Source organism: Lutzomyia longipalpis, chromosome 4 (assembly GCF_024334085.1).
Source record: "Lutzomyia longipalpis isolate SR_M1_2022 chromosome 4, ASM2433408v1".
Classification (NCBI taxonomy): domain Eukaryota; kingdom Metazoa; phylum Arthropoda; class Insecta; order Diptera; family Psychodidae; genus Lutzomyia; species Lutzomyia longipalpis.
In genome coordinates, this window is record NC_074710.1 from 7,076,204 (window position 1) to 7,095,703 (window position 19,500).

The 19,500-nt window shown below is 36.1% G+C and overlaps 3 protein-coding genes and 1 non-coding gene across 10 annotated transcripts in view; 1 reads left to right on the forward strand and 3 right to left on the reverse strand.

Moving 5' to 3' along the window:
* The window catches only part of LOC129795946 (uncharacterized), a 29,033-nt gene extending 18,742 nt beyond the window's left edge, over positions 1–10,291 (forward strand). For all 5 annotated transcript variants that reach the window (XM_055837518.1, XM_055837521.1, XM_055837519.1 and 2 more), the window contains exons 2-5: positions 1,020–1,266; positions 1,331–2,235; positions 2,305–3,310; positions 8,726–10,291. In XM_055837518.1, the coding sequence (XP_055693493.1) occupies positions 1,173–1,266; positions 1,331–2,235; positions 2,305–3,310; positions 8,726–8,829 (2,109 nt within the window). In that variant the 5' untranslated portion in view covers positions 1,020–1,172 and the 3' untranslated portion in view covers positions 8,830–10,291. The remainder of the gene's footprint in view (positions 1–1,019; positions 1,267–1,330; positions 2,236–2,304; positions 3,311–8,725) is intronic.
* On the reverse strand, positions 3,438–7,735 carry LOC129795947 (uncharacterized). Its single transcript, XM_055837523.1, has 4 exons — positions 7,298–7,735; positions 6,456–6,727; positions 6,230–6,389; positions 3,438–5,061 (listed from the first exon to the last, which is right to left on the reverse strand). Exons 1-4 carry the CDS (start codon positions 7,415–7,417, stop codon positions 4,354–4,356), a joined length of 1,260 nt encoding a protein of 419 aa, XP_055693498.1. The 5' UTR covers positions 7,418–7,735; the 3' UTR covers positions 3,438–4,353.
* Positions 9,825–19,477, reverse strand: LOC129795945 (uncharacterized). 3 transcript variants are annotated; one of them, XM_055837517.1, is made up of 5 exons: positions 19,363–19,477; positions 17,323–17,381; positions 17,153–17,251; positions 13,653–15,070; positions 9,825–12,179 (listed from the first exon to the last, which is right to left on the reverse strand). In XM_055837517.1, exons 2-5 carry the CDS (start codon positions 17,375–17,377, stop codon positions 10,719–10,721), a joined length of 3,033 nt encoding a protein of 1,010 aa, XP_055693492.1. In that variant the 5' UTR covers positions 17,378–17,381; positions 19,363–19,477; the 3' UTR covers positions 9,825–10,718. The 3 variants fall into 3 exon arrangements, with proteins under 3 accessions (XP_055693492.1, XP_055693491.1, XP_055693490.1); XM_055837516.1 differs by lacking the exon at positions 19,363–19,477 and adding an exon at positions 17,872–17,998; XM_055837515.1 differs by lacking the exon at positions 19,363–19,477 and adding an exon at positions 17,930–17,952.
* Trnad-guc (transfer RNA aspartic acid (anticodon GUC)) lies at positions 18,600–18,671 on the reverse strand. Its single transcript has one exon. It is a non-coding gene; the product is annotated as a tRNA-Asp (tRNA).
* Positions 19,478–19,500: the final 23 nt, after the last annotated feature.

A 19,500-nucleotide genomic window follows, 5' to 3' on the forward strand; every position in this document is an offset into this window, starting at 1 on the left:
CAGATTTATTAATTGTTTCAACATAGCGCGAGATACTCAAACGAATTTCAAGAGTTTTAAATTGAAGTTTTAATTGAAAAAAATAGGGTGGATTTGGGAAATGATCATAATTTATGGCATTCGCATTGTTTGAAATTAAACAAGAATTTTTATTGAAAGAGTAAAAGAGAGCACGTGCCTCAGAGAAGTTCGCAAAATAGGCACAAAAATATATTTTTGGTCTAATGAAAAAAAATCGTCTAATAGCCTCTTCAGTCATGAGGTTTAAATCTCGAATAATGAACGATTTTTCTAGTGTAATGAAAGTTGATTCCTCCTCTCTGTTGGAAGAATTTTAATTTTTCCTTAATTCTCCATTAATTTTACACAAAATTTAATTTTTTCTTTATTTATCTTTAACGAAATTTTAAGTTAAGAACGATAATTTAGAGAATCGGAATTCGAAATTAAATAATAGTTTTTTTTTAAAATAAAACAGTATTGATCAATTTTTTATGCTTTATCTTCATGCTTCTCATATAAAACTCATAATTTTCTTCTTCTCTATAAAACTTTCATTTGGGGCTATAAAATAAAGCTCAAAGAAATGTCTTCGTAATTTTTACGCAATTTTAATGATGAACTGTGACACACACACAAATTTTACAACCCTATTGTTGCGCAGAATTTTTCCGCGATGACCTACATTAGTATTAACATCGTTGAACCCATCCCCTCACTCAGCGAGCTGATATGCTCAAGGATGTTGTGTCGTTTGATTGGGAAAGTCCGCGATGAGGTCAGCTTTTAGCGTGTAAACCAGCCACTTTCTCCATTTCCACGTCCTTCCTGTTTCCACATGGAATCACCCACATAAAGCTGCATGAGACAGTTGTAGATCTATATATAATTCCATTAGCTCTCATTGGGAAATTGATACACGAGCAAACGCACCCTCTTTGACATAGTTAATGTAGGTTTTGCTATGTAAACTGTGAATAAAGTTTAACAATTTTTTTCCTTCCTCTTTGACCTTTCAGGTGAAAATAATGGAAATAGGACGTATCGTTGTATGTTTTATTGGTTGACGGCATATTCAGTTCGTTGGCTGTTGCTGCTACATCTCCACAAGAGAGACGATTGATTTTTCTTCTTAACTGCTGGGAACTTGAAAGGACGCCTTCAAATTCAAGATGGTGGTCAAAACGGCTGATTCGACAGAGAAGAAGCCACGCATCAATAAAAATTTAATATCACTGAAATGTGTTCTCTTTATATTCTTTGGCGGTAAGAATTCTTCATTCTCTTTAGCAAACTTGGTGTTAACGTGAGACTTATTTTCTTCATTCAGGCCTTGGCTGCATATATCCCTTCTTGCCACTTCACATGGTCGCCACGGGGTTGAATTATGAAGAATCAAGGATAGTTTCAATAGTTGCGCCCCTTGTATCCCTCCTGGGTCCACTGGTGGCGGGAATCCTTGCAGATCGAATGGCTGGTGGGAAGAATTCAGGCTCTGGCCGATATTTACGCGTCATGATAGCTCTGGCGATGATCTTTGCTGCCATTTTCTACGCAATCCTCCTAGCTGTGCCACCGTGTCAACGATGGGAGGCTCGACGGCCACTTGTTAGCTTTGCCTGTGACTCCAAGGGGGCGGAAATCTTCCAGGAGCGCTGTAGCGAAGAACGATCCTGCTACCATTGGGATGAAGCTAAAGTTGGTTCACTCATTCTCACAAATTGCTCGTACACATGCCAAAAACCCAGCCAATTTGAGAAGCTCTACAACCCATGGACACATGGAGCACCACAGGCTCTAACTGAGAGCCTCTCCTCCGAAGCAGACTACGATAACTACGACGACGGAGCTAACTACGAAGGAACCCTAGCTGAGAGACTTCGACGGAATGTTCACGTTGAGCAGGTATTTGTAGAACCACCGCATCTGTGCCTGGGAAAGACACCCGAAGGAGAAATTACGGATACAACCATCTGTCATGTCTACACTGAAGACACCAAGTCAATAAGTATCCAGACAACCCTGCATAGTGCAACAAATAAGGAAAATGAGACGCACAGTGCTGAATGGTGTCGATACCCATTGGATGGTTTCAGTTGTCACATCCCACCGGCTCAGGCTACCTACATGAAGCTCTATAAGAATACAACTAAATGCAAGCCAATGGTTGAGTGTGAAGTTCACGATCCCTACGATAATCCAGGAAGCGTCCTAGCTGAGAGTCAGTGCATCAAGGTAAGAAGGATTTTCTTGCTAAGCTTCGAACATTTCTGAGCCTAATCCTTAACTCATTTTTCCTTCCAGGTAATTGGCAATCCGTCAGAAACCTTCTGGATGTACCTAATAATTCGCAGTGTAGCAGATATCTTCCCCACGGCTGCAATAGCCCTCCTAAATGCAGCCATTGTCATTGCAACGAGGGAAACTTCATCAGGTCGTGGAGACTTTGGTCGTCAAATGGCATGGGGTTCACTGGGATGGGCAATCTTTGCTCCAATTATGGGAGCTATTGGGCATCCAGCTGATATTCCAATCTACTTCATCCCCTTCATTGTATTTGTTTCCCTCATGGTTCTTGCGGCTCTTGTAATCCTCCTTGCCACCGCTATGCCACTTAGTCCACCCGAATGGTGGTGGCACACCAAGAGTGGCATGCTGGCAATTCCAATGTCAGCAATACGGAAGTATGCCCCGGAAACGGGGGCGCTACTCTTTGTTACCATAGTTTTGGGAATTTTCTGGAGTGCAATTGATTCGTACCAAGCGTGGCACATTATTGAGCTTGCCGGAGAAGGGATAACTGGATCAGATCTACTTGTAGGACTAACCTTAACTGTTGGAGCTCTCCCGGCTATTCCGGTACTGTGGAATGCTGAGAAAATCGTTGATTTCTGTGGCCATTCAAATATCCTCATTGGAGCCTTTAGTGTCTACATTCTCCGCTACACTGGACTAGCTATTCTCGATGAACCATGGTGGACACTTCTCATGGAAGCCATGGAACCGGTAACACTTGGACTTTCATGGGCAACCATTGTTATGTACATGCGACACCTGATGCCACGACGTTTAACTGCAACAGCCCAAGCTCTACCCGTGATAGCTTACTTCTGCTTGGGTAAGAGTTTCGGTGCCCTTTTGGGTCTAGTCAAGTCCGGCAATACGCTGGCATCGCTGCAATGCGTCTACCGCGGTATGGCCATTGCTGCAGCCATCATTGCCGTAGTCTACTTCTGCCTCTATCACTGCCTCCTGGCACCCAGATGTGCCGCCAAAACTCAGCCCCCGCCCGACACCACCGTTCAATCAGGTGAGTTTGCCTCTTTTCCACTGATGAAGAACTTAAGTAGCAAAATATTTTTTTTTTAAATTATGTAAAAAATTATTTTCTTTATTCAGACACAAAAATCTTAATCAGAGACAAAATTGTAAAGTAATTTTTTATGCATTTATGATTTTATTAACATCATTCAAAAGTTTTAAAAATAGAGATAAAATTAATTTGTTAAAGGTTCGTAAATTCTCATACTTTTATGGGAAAGTTCATTTCTAGATTTGAAAAAATTGTTTTCAGCCCCATTTAGAAGAAATTTTGTTGAAATTGACCTCATTCCCTTTCTTCATCCCATTCTTTTCTTATGAAAAAAATCTTTAACATTTTACCTTTAAAATGTAAGTTTTCTCCATGAAAAATATATCTAAGTTTTTAACTCAAATCGAAATAAGAAAAGTATCAATTTTAAAATAATTTAGTGGACTTTAAGATCATCAGTAGAATGAAATCCAGGATATTTCATCGGTTTCTTTACAAAAAGGAAATTTTCTACATATTAATATTAACCTAAGTTTCTTTTTTTTAATATTTTAACGGGTTTCAATTTAAAAGATGATTTTCCACATAAGTACCTGACCAATTTTGCATATTAAGAAATTTAAAACCTTTTAATAAAATTAACAAACTTTTTACAAATTAATTTTTTTCGTTAATGTGAAACAACGTTTTGATTTAAAGACTTTTAGTTAATTATGTACTTAAATTAGTTTTAACAAAGAAAAATCAAACTTTAGGTTTTTTCCGCTCATTTCTCACTCAAATATAGTTTTTACAAATTCTTTACATCTTCTTTTACATTTTTGTATACTTTACATGAAATTGCCCAACTCTGAGCCAGATAAAATTTCTTTTATATATCATATGGCGCATCCTTTTATTTTTAAAATCATCGTGAAGACAAAATGGTTGAAGATTAATTAATTTATTTATTATTCCACCACCAAAAAGCTCACAAAAAACAAAGAGATTTGATAAAATATTAGATTTTAAATTAAAAATTGATTCTCTATATGAAGTTTTTATCCCAAGGCTCCTTTGTAGTAAAGTTGCAGAAGAACTTCTTTGAATATTTCCACAATTCTAGGAGTTTTTAAAAATATTTTTAGCATATTAGGAAATATTTCTGGTGTTGAATTTTCAAGAGCCGCCGCATCGAATTTGCTGGAGTCCAAATTTTTCATAGGAAGACACCATATGCCCAGGATGAGTTCTAAGGGGGCCAGTTTTAGGAGTTCGATATTTAATTCAAGCAACGTTGGGCCCTGCCTTAGGCACCCCAGTTGGTTTAGGTAGTCCGTGAATGTGTTGTGGTAAATGCTAACCATTTCCCCGCGTCGTAGTCGCACTGAAGCATCACCAATTCTATAGAGAAAGTGGAGCAGATCTACAGCTTGGGAGCCCCAGAAGCACATTTGAAAGTCAAGTAGGAGTATCTTATCAATATCCGTGTTTTTCTTGATAAACATCATGTTCTTAATATGAATGTCTGAATGGCAAAGAACATTGAATCCGGGTTCAGGATTTGGTTTGTACATATCAAGTAATGAGATTAGGTGTTTTTCTGTAATATCACCAATTTTTTCAGCTATCTTCTCATATCCTTCCCACTTTTTAACTTCTTCTTTCATTAATGCTAAGCCAGCGAGGATCATTGGTATTGCAAGAATGATTTCTTGGATGATTCGTAATCCATTGTATTGGGGGAAATCAATATTATAAACATATTTCTAAAATGATAAATTACAGTTAAAGGAAAAATTTCTACAGAAACAATACTATGTATAGGGGAACGTGGCCCAATTGCGACCCCCTAAATTCTGTTTCAGAAGGATTGAAAAAAGTCATATTAAAATGAATTAAATCTTTTCAAGTTTGGTACCATTGGAAAGGTCATTTAATAGGCTAACTTTGTTCTATAGATGCAAACCTTCTAATTCTTACCTGTTCTGAGTAATAGTCGAATTAAAAAAAGGTGCTAAAATTGCACTTTTTCACCACGGTGTTCTAATTGCGACCCCCCGAGTGTTCTAATTGCGACCCCCTTTTTTTGCCGTAATTTGTTGGTTTTTCACTAGTAGGTCACTTTTATCACTACTATAAATAGGAAAACTGCCATGAATTACACGGAGAAGCCGGAAAATCAAGAATTTATTTTCAATTTTCCCCACATTGTTTTGACATTTCGCCCTTGAGGTGACTACACGGAATTTCACACACACAGACAATTGCGCACTCACTGACGTAATTCCCAGAAAATCCACGAAAATTCTTTTGAGGAATGCGTAAATTACACTAACTGCATTCCCCTTTGGCTTTAGGAACATTTTCACTGCGAAAAAACTTTCAAGAAATGTAAAAAAAATAATGATTTTCCTGGAATCAAAATACAGGGCGGTCTGTGTGAGAAAGACACTTCCACACCACTACACGCATGCGCGACTGCTTTACCGTGGTGAATGGTGGAAATAGACGGTCCGAATTGGAACATTTTGGGGGTCGCAATTAGAACATTTTGCATGTATTACATTTTCACTTAATTACTTAAAATACCTAAAATCTTTCAAAAAATTGTAAATCAAGTAATGAACTAGACCCTCTAAGCTACAGAAACGCGGCATAATATGAGACATAATAGTGGGAAAAAAACTCATATCAACTTCGTTTCTAAAATCAGAAAATGTCGGCCAAGTGCTGAAAATGAATTTTGATTTTTAATTTGCCCTGTTGTGTACCAAATTAATTTATTTTAGGCGCTAACATTACCTTACTATAATATCTTCATAATGTAGTGAAACTAATTTTATAATATTGCTTCATTTACGAGAAAAAGGGGAGGTCGCAATTGGGCGGTGGTCCGAATTGGGCCACGTTCCCCTATATATTGAAATAACTAACATTGTCGTGCATGTAGAATGAAAGTGCATGGAATTTGGCCAATTTCTTTGCGACTTTGGCGGTATTTTCAAAATTACAAAGTTCCGTATGCATCTCATAACCAAATGTGGTTATATCTTCAAAAATGAGAACTAAAGGGTCCATACTGTGATAGAGAAATCTGCAAAAAAAAGATTAAAATTTATAGAACAAAAAAAAACGAATTTTTCAAGACAAAAAATAAAACCTTGGAGCTATATGGTCACGATCTCCAATGGATTCCATAATACGTGTCATTTCAGGAAGAATTTTCATGTAAATGTCGATTTCTCTTTCAAAAGCAGGACATTCCTTCAACATTTTCTTCTTCGGTTCCTCGTCAACGGATTTAGTTTTAATGACAAATGATCTGGATATTACATCTTTACCTCTTGTTTTATAGGAAATCTTTGCTCTGAACATAATACTTCCATGATGATCACCTGGTTTAGTTGCAGGAGCTATGTTGCACTCTGTTATCTAATAAGAAAATAATTAAGAATTTATCATCCTTGTGCGTTAAATTGTTTTTTTAACCCTCTGTATACTATGAGGGGTAAGTGACCGACCCCAGTGCTATATTTCAATTAATTGCGCATTAGTTCTTAAAGGTATAGAACCAAGCTTTTGGAAATAAGTTCTTTGGTTATCTGAGAAGATTGTGTAAAAATTTCAGGTCAATCCGACCACTAGAAAAAAAGTTATTAACAAAAATGTAAGAAGAGGGAATTCAAAAATTGGTGTAACGGTCAAAATTCCATTTTCTCTTCGCCTTGTCACTCTTTGTCTCTTTCTAGACGATTCTAACCCCAAAAAAATCATTGCAAAAATCATCAAAAAATCCATTTAAAATTATTTTTGTGTTCTAAAGTGAACAAAAGACTTCTCAAGGAGTACCAAGGAGTCTATAAAAGCTCATTTAACCGAAATAATTCGCTTTTTTTACGAAATATTCTATGGGATCGTTCACCTCCCTCAATAGTAATGCGCGTAAGTGTTTTGGTCACAGTATATGGAGGGTTAAAATAGACAAGAATAACCATCACGTACCACAAGAGCCTTGTCATTTTCCACGCTTCGTAAAACATCCAAGAGAAAATCTTGATTGAGAAACTCTGGTAGTGCGTGTCTGTTATACTGATTTGATCCATTTCCTTCTACCTCAGCCATTTTTTTTTTCAACACTCTTGTTTCCTTTTCAAAAGAACTTGCACCGAAAAAGCATAAAATCAAACAACGTGTCTTTATTGGAAGCACAAACTTAAATGACTACCTAATTTATAGCTGTTCAATAGATACGGGTGTCATTCAGCAATAGGCTCTTTTTAAAATAAACATGATGCGCGTGCGTTTACCCACCTTTATTCATTAAGGGGGGACTCTTGGGTAAATAATTGGAATTGACATATTTTTAATGTTTTCATTTTTCTTGGGGTTTTTCTAAATGATTGATTTTCCAATGTTTGCCACTGTATGTGAATACCTTGAAAGATAGGTAGGACAACGTTTAAGAACAATTCCCTCTCAATTTGTAGCTCTATGCGCCGTCTCACCTTGAATGATAGTGGTAGAGCAATGGTTAAGGTATATCCAATTGATTTCTCCCTTTAATTCCTCCCACAATAATCCGCTCACCAATGATATGATTATATTAATATTCGGCGAGATGGGATCAAAAAATTTGTTGGGTTCCCGGATGCTCTCCGGCGGGTGCAATTTCCCATAAGAGGTGCCACGAGGGAGCACGTGAAGTCTGCAAATCCTGCTGAATCCTCACACAGGATACCTGGAGATCCTCCCTCACGATGCCCAATAAAACAGCCAATTCTCCGTTCACTTATCACAATTTATTTCACAGCAAAGTAATTTATTTAACTAAATAATTCAATTTTCTTTCCACAAATTTGGCATAAAAGTCTTCACACAATCAGCACACGGGGGAAACTGTTTCTGGTGATCTTCAATGGTATGAGGGTGTGTGTGTGTGATCAATTATGCGGTTCCACCGCTGGATATTTAAATGGTTATTTAAACCAAACGGTTTTTATAACAAGTGAAATGGATTTTAGATTTCAATATTTCATAGATTTCATCAAGAGGGTAAAGTAAGGGAAAATTAAATGGAAAATATTCTTCAGCATTTCCCGATGCTGGCTGGCACGGGAACAGCCACATTTGTAACCTACTTATTAAGGTATAAGAAAATCACTTTCCACCATCTTAGATGCGACGCCATCTTGTGATTTTCCTCAAAACACAAAGGTAGGTTTTCCTCAGGATTTACTAGATGGATTTTGATGGGGTAAAAAGCAAATGGAAAAGGAAAATATCAATGCAGATTTTGATGTACCAGAATTTTGAATTTCCATTTTGGGGCTGAGAATATTATTTTAAAAAGAGCCTATCACTGAATGATACCCGTATATTGCTCATTTTTTTTTGTCAAATAATAAATCTTCTTCTTTTTTTTTACTTTAGGTGCCAACGGAGCTGGGAATACGTCTCCAAACACCAATGGCAGTTACACGCCACTCCGCGTGTACCATCAAGGACGCGGTAGGAAAGGACATTTCCGCTACTGAACATCCTACACACTGCCTGCACTGTCTCTCTCTCCCATGCAGTTCTTTAAGAAACTTCTGGAAATGCATCCGCAAGCACAATATTTATATTTTTTTATGTTTAGTATTTATTACTCAACGCCGTGTCATAAATGATAATTTGAGAGACAAAAATAAAATATTAATTAAAGGTTGATTTTGTTAAAGAATTTCTTCTAATTTTTTTATTTAACAGTTTTGTAAGATTTTGTTAGTATTCTGTGAAAAAGTTTAAAGAATTTGACAGGTTAAATATTAAGGAAAAATGTAAAATAATTGAAAAGAAGAAAATTTCAAACAATAATTTTAAAAATTTCTCAAAAAGATAAATATAAAACTAAGAAATAATGAATAAAATAAAAGAATTTTAATTAAAATTTGTTATTAAAAGAAGATTTTAAAATGTTTGAAAGAAAATTTTAAAAACAAACTATCGGGCTATGGGGGAAATTCATAAAACATTTTTAATTTTCCTTTTAGGAAAAAACTTAAGATATTTTTTGATATTTCCTCAAGCGAAACTTAAGTTTTCTTAAGTCAGGCTGAATTAGGCTAAGTACATCTTTTTCACTAATTTATAAGAATTTAGCCTGATTCAGCCTGACTTAAAAAATTTTTATGTTTTGCTTAAGAAAAATTGAAGAAATCTTAAGTTTTTATTAAGAATTCTTATCAAAACTTTAGACGTTTTTAAAAGAAAACTTAAGGAATATTAAAAAAAAAAAAAAAGAAACTTAAGAAATATTAAGAAAACTCAAGCCTTTCTTCAAAAATCTTAAGTCTAAAAAAAGAACAAAACAAACTGTCAAAATCTTTTTAAAAAAAATCAAGTTTGAAGGAAAGATTTTTAACAAAATCAACCTCTTAACCTCACATATTTGCCTTTCATGTAGCCGAGTATCTGCATCCTCCTACGCATTTTTGCAAAGAAACAATTTTTTATAAGATGTATAGAAGAAGTAAAAAGAAACACAACGTTCTCTATATTTTTAAGTGTTTATTTTAAATTCATATTTTTAAGATAATATGAACATAATACATAGCTTTTGTTTTGCAAAATGAAAACTTGTCTCAAGTTTCAATTTATTTATGTGCTCTATCGTACTAAAATTACATTAGTTTTTTTTTAATTATACATTATTACGATCTTATTTTTTTTATCCATCAAAGTGTAAATGTTTTTCTTTTGTTTTCTTAAAAGAAAATAATTAAATCTTTTAAAAAAAGCCTTATTGAATAAAAAAAAATTGTAAAGACCTATCTCTGTATAGAATAACCGAAAAAGAAAAATCAAAAGAAGAAAATATATATTTATGGCAAAAAAAAACTATTTTTCTAAAAAAAAAAGAAATGTTATCTAAAGAAAATTTGCAGAAACTTATTTATTTCTTTCCGATCGATGTAATTAATATAAAAAATATAAACAAAATAAAGATCTTATAAATTTCTTTTCATTTCGGTGAAAAAAAAACTAAGAAAGAAAGAAATGTGAATGTTGCTAAAATAAAGAAATTTTCCAAAGAGAAAATCTTCTTTTTTTAATTTAATTTTATATCTATATTTACAGTTTTTATTTCATTAGATTAATTTTTTTTCCTTCATATTTCAATTTTTTTTCCTTTGAAATTCTAGATAATTTCTTCTTCTTGCTTTCGAGCAAAATTCATATATTTTTGGACTATATTTGATCAGATTTTTATCAATTTTAGTAAAGACAAAAAATATTTCGAATTTTTGAAATATTCTTCGTAAAAAAATTGGACATTTTCATTAAAAAAAAAAAATAATAAATGAAAAAGGAGATGAATAGATTAATAGTTTAGGGGCCTAACTAGCGTGGGGAAGAGTTGAGAATAAAATTTCCTACCTCCTTAATTATCCAAAAACTTCCCGAGAGAGTCGAGATCATTCAGGAGATCATCCTCCGTTGCTGGTGTATCCAAGGCATCGTCAAACTCATCGGGGCTATCAATGTCCTCAAACCCCTTTGGCGCGTCCTCAACAGGTGGTGGTGCGGTAACATTGGTAGAATCTGGCGATGCAGGAGATTCCGGAACATCCTTCGCATCTTCTTCATTGGGCTTTGTTGCGGTGTCTTCTTGAGAAGCCTTTGATGCTACTTCTTCTGTCTCTGAGCCAGGAGGTGGCGTTTGGTAGCCATCAGTTGTTAATCTATCTGAATCATCTTCATCTTCCTTCGCGGCTTTCTTTTCCTCATCCCTTTTCTCAGGCATTTCCTCCTTCTTCGCCTCTTCATTGGATTTAATTGAGTCTTCACATGATTCCTTCAAATCTCCATTCTCCGTCTTCTTGTTCTCATCATCAGGAGCTTCTTTTGCATCAATTTCTCGGCTATTTTCTTCCTCTTTGTCATCTATTGCCATTTCTTCACCTCCCTCCTTTGCATTCTCTTTGTTTTCACTGCTTCCAGGGCTTCCAGAGTCAATTTCAGTCATTTCCGCATCTTCTTCAGGGAGTTTTTCAGCTTCAATGTCTTCCTTTGCGGAATTACCTTCCTCCTTGTCTTGCATTGCAACATCAGGATCATTAGAATGATCATTTGAAGACTCTTTTGGAGCCTCCTCTGTGTCCTCCTTTGCTTCCTCGTCATTTTGTACTTTCTCAACCACCTCAACATCATCGGAATCATCGTCATCAATGGAAATTGTATCGGCAGCACCATCAACATCCATTGACTCCACACCATCCTTCCCTGCTTTATCCGAAGTATCCATTTTATCCGCAGCATCACTCCCAACCTCCTCACCATTTGCAATGGGTGGTTCCGGTGCAACAGCATCCAAAACTTTATCGAGAATTTCATTTAAAATATCTCGGACAATTTTTTCATTCTCCTCCTCATCACTTGATGTCTTTGTGGCATTTTCCTTCCCTGGGAGTTTCTTTAGCAAAATCTTCGGCTGCATTTTCAATTTGTCAAGGAAAACTTGTGATTCCTTTGCCTTGGTGATCTCTTCGGGTGTCTCCTTCACCGTATCCTCCTCATCTGATGCTAAATCAATTAATGTTGTTTGCGGCTCAACAATCTCAATGTCATCATCATCCCCATCACCCTCTTCGGGTGTTGAAGCCGTAATTTTCCCGGACATTATACTCGCAACATCACCCCCAAATCCGAGAGTCTTCATGTTCTCCATTGATTTCTCCTGGAGTGTCTTGAAGCGATTAATTGCATACGTCAGGAGGTAGGACAAATGAATGTGAATCTCCTTGACATCCTTCTGGGATTTCATGGTCTTGTAGGCATTTGATGCCACCAATGTATTCATCTTGCCAATAATATGCATACAAATCTCCTGACCATTGCGTATCTAGAAAGTAAAGAAAATCAGGATAAGTATTTAATATTATTGCAGAGAAACGTTCAAGAAAAAGGTTTCGCAGAATATGAGAAACGAGGAAAGAATTTGCAAAACGTAAAAAGTTCGAAGTTGTTCTACAGAACACACAAAATATTAGAAAAAGTATTATAAACTTGAAAAAAAAAAACGTTCTGTAATTCGTAAAGCATGTTAATAGTTTTGTAAAAGGTAAGAAACCCGATAGAAGTTTCGTAAAATATAATAGACTCGATAGCAATTCCTTAAAACGTAAGAAAAACGGATAACTGTTCCCTAAAATGAGTGAAACCCAATTAAGATTCCATAAAACGCGTAGAACCGAATTTAGGTTCCGAAGAACGCGTGAAATCTACCAGAAATTCCGTAAAACGCCTCTTATTGGACAGACGTTTCGTAAATCGCTTGAATCTCGATTGAATTGCCAAAAAATACATGAAACCTAAAAAACCTAATAGAAGTTCCGTAAAACGATTAAAACCCAAAAGCAGTTCCGTAAAACATAAGAAACTCGATACCTGTTCCTTAAAACGTAAGAAACCCAATAGAAGTTCTGTAAAACGCGTGAAACTCAATACAAGTGCAGTAAAACGTTAAAGGAAAAACCGTAAAACGAGTGAAACCCAACAAGAGTTTCATAAAATATAAGAAACCTGAAAGTAACTTCCGTAAAACATGCAAAACTCTATAGAAGTGCCCGTAAAACGTAAACAGAAGTCTCATAAAACACGTAAAACTCGACAGAAGTTTCGTAAAACACGTTAAACCAGAGAAAGTTTCATAAAACGTGTGAAATCTGATAAAGCTCAGACGTGATAAGCTAACTTGATTCAACTTCATCATGGAACATGAGAAACCAGAAAAATCTACGAAATGTAGAAAAATCTTGTATGTACACGTATAAAACCGAAAAACTACAAGATATGTACATGAAAAATATAAAAGTGATCTCGAAAATACAAAAAAAAACACAAGAAACAGCAAAAAAAACAAAATTAAAAACACAGAAACAAGAAACGAAACTGGGTCCGCAAAACGAAAAAATAATTGAAATATTTTTAAAGCTTTAGGGATCATTCTGTTTTTACGCTTTTTCAGAACGTATTAACGACCTTAAGACTACTGTGACTTCTTTGAAATTAGCCTGGTTTCTTAGGTTTTTTTTTGCAGAAATTTTCGTTTCGTAATTCTTTTAGATTCTACGAACTTTTTTTTTTTAATTTTACTTTAGTCTTTTAGGTTTATCATTCAGTTATTTCTTATTTTTCATCATTAAACTTGTATCATAGGGTAGGGACCAATCTAAACATATTAAACTGTGAATCATCCGGGTAAACTTTTCTACTTTAAAAAATATTTGTTATGCGTAAAAAAAATAATTTCAAGTATTGGATGGGCAACGTACATTATGCATAATGTCCTTTTAATAGTACATTGATAACTCACCCTGTTGTCCAGCTCCATTTTAGCCTTCCCGTAGGGCGTATTGGCGGCCTGTTGGGAGATAATGAGTGGCGGCACATTGAATTGCGGCTGCATCATCCCATTGAGAATAAGGGGGCGCTGCTGCTGAGCCGCTGGATTCATCTGTGGCCGTATCTGCTGCTGCCGAGCTTGTGCCTGCCGCCGGGGCTGTGCTTGATTGACGCCCCGTACAACTGGAAGCTGCTGCGACCGGATCGGTATCTGTGGCCGCATACCGCGTATTGCGGGTGGAATGAGTGGTGGCATCTGCGGGGATGACTGTTGCGTCTGTGTCTGCGGTGTTGATTGCTTCTTCACCTGAATCAACTTCCCATTGGGCAGACGGATTGTCTCCTGCCTGGCGGCTGAATTTAAATCAATACGATACCCATTGATGGTATGATAGATGGGGGTTGCCGGTGATTGATTTGCAATTGTAATGGTTTGAGTCTTCTTCTGTGCCGCCCCTCGGCTACTGGATGCCGTCGCCGTCACTGGAGTGCCATTAGCTGCTGCCGATGCACCATACTGACGTGGGATTTGCGTCAGTGGCGGCGGTGTCTGCTCTGCTGTATTACTCTCAAACATACTGAGAATATCTGGGGTGCAAACTACCTCATCCTGGCTCCTCTCATTGGGTACAACACCTGAGGGAATTTCAGTCATTGGACGCTTAGACGGTGGGGCTGCTGTGTAATCCGGATCACCGCGTTTTCGTGTTCGCGTAGCTACTTTCTGCACAGGTGGCGTCTTCTGGATCACCGAAGTTGCTTTCCCCACTGTGGCAGGTGCCTTTGCGGGTGTAACCTTCGGGGTGGTGGATTTCTTTGCACTCGCCGGTGCTGGTGTTGCCTTCTGGCAGCACGTCGTCAGATCACGACTCAGCAGGGTGTTTACATCCAAATCCGAAACATACTGAGATAGAATGACTTTACGTTGCTTCTCAATGAAATTCATCAGGGCCCAGTGTTTAGCCCGCAGTGGCCACGTTATCTCGGGCTTGCACGAGAAGCACACCCAATTGTCATCCTTCATAATTGCCTTAATCGTGTCCTTGCTGAGATTCCGCACGATGCACTTCTTGCAGAAAACATAGGGGCAATCAGCGCAGCAGTACACCTCCCCACCTTGACCACACCAGCGGCAGTACAGCTCACTCCCATCTTCCCCCTTGTCGAACTCCCCACTTGTGTAGAAGGCATAGCATTTGCTGCACTGTGTAACCTTGAGCACAGGATGCTCCCGGATTGTCACCTCGTCAATAGGAGCTGTACCCAAGTGAGTATCGCACGATGTACAGTGGACACGATCTTCCATCACCTTATCCACAGTGGGATACTTTGTGCGATAGAAATCCTTCTGCTTCTTGCTCAATCCCTTATCCCACTGCACCGTAAAGTCTACAAGGAAGGGAATTTTTTCTTAGAGACTTATTCTTCTTTTAGGGTCATTAAATAATTTTTTTTGAATGTCCTGGAAGAAATCTTTCTTGTTTTGTTGAATAAAAATCGAAAAATTAAAATAACTTTTCGCCATCTTGAGATTTTCCGACCTATCCACAAAACTGCCCTAAAACACAAAGGTAGGTTTTTCTCAGGATCTACTAGATGGATTTTGATGGGGTAAAAAGCAAATGAAAGAGGAAATTTCAATGCAGATTTTGATGTACCAGAATTTTGAATTTCCATTCTAGGGCTGAGAAAAGTGAAAAAACGTCAAAAATATTCAAACAAAAGTCACATTTTCCACTTTTCTCAGCCCCAGAGTGGAAATTCAAAATTCTGGTACATCAAAATCTGCATTGATATTTCCTCTTTCATTTGCTTTTTACCCCATTAAAATCCATTCAGTAAATCCTGAGAAAAACCTACCTTTGTGTGTTAACACTTGGAGGACCCAATATTTGGCACAACGCGGAGGATCAAATTGGTAATAACTACCAGCTGATAAAATATGCTCAATAATTAATTATTAATCAGTTTATTGAACGAGGATGGATAGTTTCACTAATTCTCAATCTCCTTCAAGCATTCCTGCATCTATTTACTAAATATTTAATTGAGAAAATCGTCAGTGAAAAAAAATGCGTCGAATCGATGCAAAATTGCCAATTCAAACGACTTTTTTAGTTACAATTTCACTTAATTTATTATTACGCCTAAATCATCACAAACTTTGATTCTTAAAGTAACTTTTTAGTCACTTTCGGCAATAAAATTAGTCCATATTAATGATTTTCACCGAGGAAAAGTGAACAAGAGTACTTTATTTGGGAAATATGGGGAAACATAACCTCAAAACCACGGCAAAAATGTATGGGATTTTGACTGGTAATTACTACCAATTTGATCCTCCGCGTTGGATTCTCACTTTGACCTCAATTATCTTCCAAAGAAAAGACTTTTCTCGAGATTTTCTTTCTTCTATCTTAAAGTAATTAAAATTCCCTACACATAGATGATAAATTCATCGAGATAGGTCCAATATATTTTATTCTGTGACGATTTTTAGGTTCAAATTGGTAGCAAGTACCAGTAAAGTCCTCCGAGTGTTAAGGAAAACCACAAGATGGCGTCGCACAAAAGATGGCGGAAAGTGATTTTCTTACTCTTCAATAATAAGTCTTTAAATGTGACCAACACCGGAAAACCAAGTTTAAGAAAAACCTCAAGAAAAATAAAAACATTTAATTTCACAATCTCTCAAAAGAGATCTCCTATTAAAAATAATTGTAAAAATCCTTTTAACACAGATGATCGAGGTTTCTAACCTCAAAACTTTGACGTTGACTTCCTGTCAAAAAGAAAATGTTTTTCAAGATTTCTTTCGGCGAACTTAAAGTAATTGAACTTCCCTACATAAAAATGTAGAGTTTATTACGAAATATTAAGTAGATTTTAATTTATGTGACGCTTGAAAAAAAAGGCGAATTGGTCACTTTGTCTAGGGAAATCCTTCAGGAGTAAGAAAAATGTTTTTGACATTTCTTAACCCAAATTGAAAAGCTGTTTGCTTTATAATTATCTTCTTTATTTAATTTTTAATTTACTTTAACGTCCGGTTAAAATAAATAAAAGAAGATAATAAAAATTCGCAAAAAATATAGCTACATTCGGATTAACCCTTTCGGAAAATATTTTTCAGTCAAAACATCTTCCTTTGCCTCTTTTACGTAAATTGAGCGCATTTTTAACTTAAAAAAATGTAAAAAAAAAGTACTCAAAATTATTCAAATTCGGGAAAGTTATTATATTGCCTTCATATTTGGATTTTAGTATGACCCATAGGAAGCTAAAGGGTTAAATAATTAAGAAAATAAACAGAAAATCTTCATATCATCACCTGTTTTTCTATCTCCTGAATAAATTCGATAAATTCTTTATGAAGATACGACAAATGCTGATACAGCCAACGAATTAAGCAAAGCAAAGAAAGTAAGAGTTGGAAGGGTTAAAAGAAAAATCAAAAAAGTATTTACTTACCCGGCACAGCAGTATCCTCAATTTGAACCCATTTGTAGTCCTTCGTTTGGGCGGTTGTTGATCGCCTTGTTGAAGATGATCTCTGATCAGGAGGAGCATCTAACAAGAAAATGAATTTTAAGTTTTTAATTAAAAAGAATTAACAAAAAAGATTTTCCGGAAATAAATACCTTCATAGTCAAACATTGAAGCGAGCGGTATCATCAAATCCTCGGCGGAAAACATTTCTCTGCAAGAAAAAAATCACATTTTAGGAACTTTAGGGTTCTTTTGGCGCAAAATGCTTAAAAAAAAACGAGGAAATTCCTCCCACATTACTCTTGCCTTTCAATAGTTAATTCTCCCCATAATTATTTTTTAATTTCCCGGCAAAAATTAAGAGAAACTTTGTGTTAAAACAATCCCCCAACTTAACAAATTTCTTGGGAAAATTCGTGAAAATTATTTTGCTAAAATCGGTCTACAAGCAAATAAAGAGGCCGTACTTGGTCATTTCTGTTTCTCATTAATTCCTTTTTACCCCACAAACCGTCCCGGATGGGCCTACAACTTTGTGCCACAATCTGCACGATGGGCACCCCCTGAATACGGCTCTGTTTAGTTCGCATTTTCCAACTTTTTTCACGACAAAAACCCCTGAAAATCTCCAAAAACTCCCACTTAAATCATCACAAAAACCCCCACAGAGTCACAAGTAATTGTTTAGTGCAATTTCTCACCGAGAAAAAATGGAAATTTTCCCAAAAATTCAATAATATTCTTCCACACAGAACTCACAAACTCATTTGTGCAAGAGTCGAATCGCTCAAATCAAGTGAAAAGACGACGACGTCGAGCGGTCGAGCTGGCCCAAGCGGCTGCAAACTATGTCACACCTCGCCTCGCTTTCGTGCACCACTCGTGCTTATGTGCCATCATTCGGGCAGACATCGGGAGCCGAATAGTAACAGCTCCGCCATCTTTGCGGAGCGGCCATTTTGCTTTGACCGCATTTTCTCTAACCTTTTAGTACTGTCACATAGTATGGGTGTCCGGGCAGGGACTTGGCTAGGTCTATTTCTACACATTTCCCACCGGGTATGTGTATTTTATGTATCGATCTGAGGTATTATATTGCCTAGATACGAAAAATCATCAACTTATGACAAAAACACCTAATTTTCAGGCGTTTTTTGCACTTTTTTGAGACTTTTTCATTATTTTTCGATAAAATGCAATTGAGCAAGACGGTGTGTCTAACTTTTTGCCCAAAATTATACTATCTGTTCTATTGTAGGTCATTTTTCGATTTTTTAGAACAATTTTAGGGTTAAACTTGTAAATAAAATCAATTTTCATTTAAAAAAAATATATTTTTAGGAGATTTTTATTTTAGTACATTGCAGTACCTATTATTTAAAATAAATTTGAAGAAAGTACTGTGATGGATCGAAGGAAAAAAATCATCCTCCCCGGCGGGGAATCGAACCCCGGTCTCCCGCGTGACAGGCGGGGATACTGACCACTATACTACCGAGGAATTGAGTAAAACATTATTTTCAGCAAAGATTAGTACAAAGTTTTGTGTTAGTCTTTTCTTTTAATTTACATAATTAAAATAAATAATTATCAGTAGTTTTCCAATAATCTAAAACTTGTTATCTTTCTTTATTTAACAAATTATTAATAAGTACCATTAGTACTAAAGATCTTTTAATCGCATTTAAAAATTGCAAAATATTCTTCAAAACTATAAGGATAAACAAGTACAATCGGGATCCTTTAAAAACTTTTAATAAAAGGAAAGACTATTAATTTAGAACTTTGTTCTAAACAAATCTACAATGGACCTATGAGGTCTAGATTATTGCTATTATCAAAATAGGATATTTCCAGGTTTTACATATCACAGCGCTTTTAGTAGTTCTAAAATAAAATTAATCTCAGTTTTAGAACAAACAATTTAGTACAGCAATTCCCAGAGCAAATATTTTAGGAATTCTGTTGCATGTAAAGAAGTTCGCCTCTGGATTTTCCTTAATTGCAATCAAAAGGACATACCGGCAAGAGATTAAGAAAAGCCCTCCCCCCGTTATATGTTTTGTGCATTGATAAGAGAAGGGAATCAAAGGAATGTAGTAAATTTTGGGTAAATGGAAACTTTTCAAGAATCGCAGGAGATGCGAAAAAAACAATTTTAAAAAAATCAGGGAAGATCAGTAAAACCTTACCTGTTTAGGAGGATCAAGGTAGTCAATATTGAATGATAAACCACGTTCAATTGAACTGATTAATTTTTAAAAGAGTGTTTATGGAGAAATTTTATGCGAGCACGCAAGATTCAGTGAAAACTCTCACATAAAAACTAT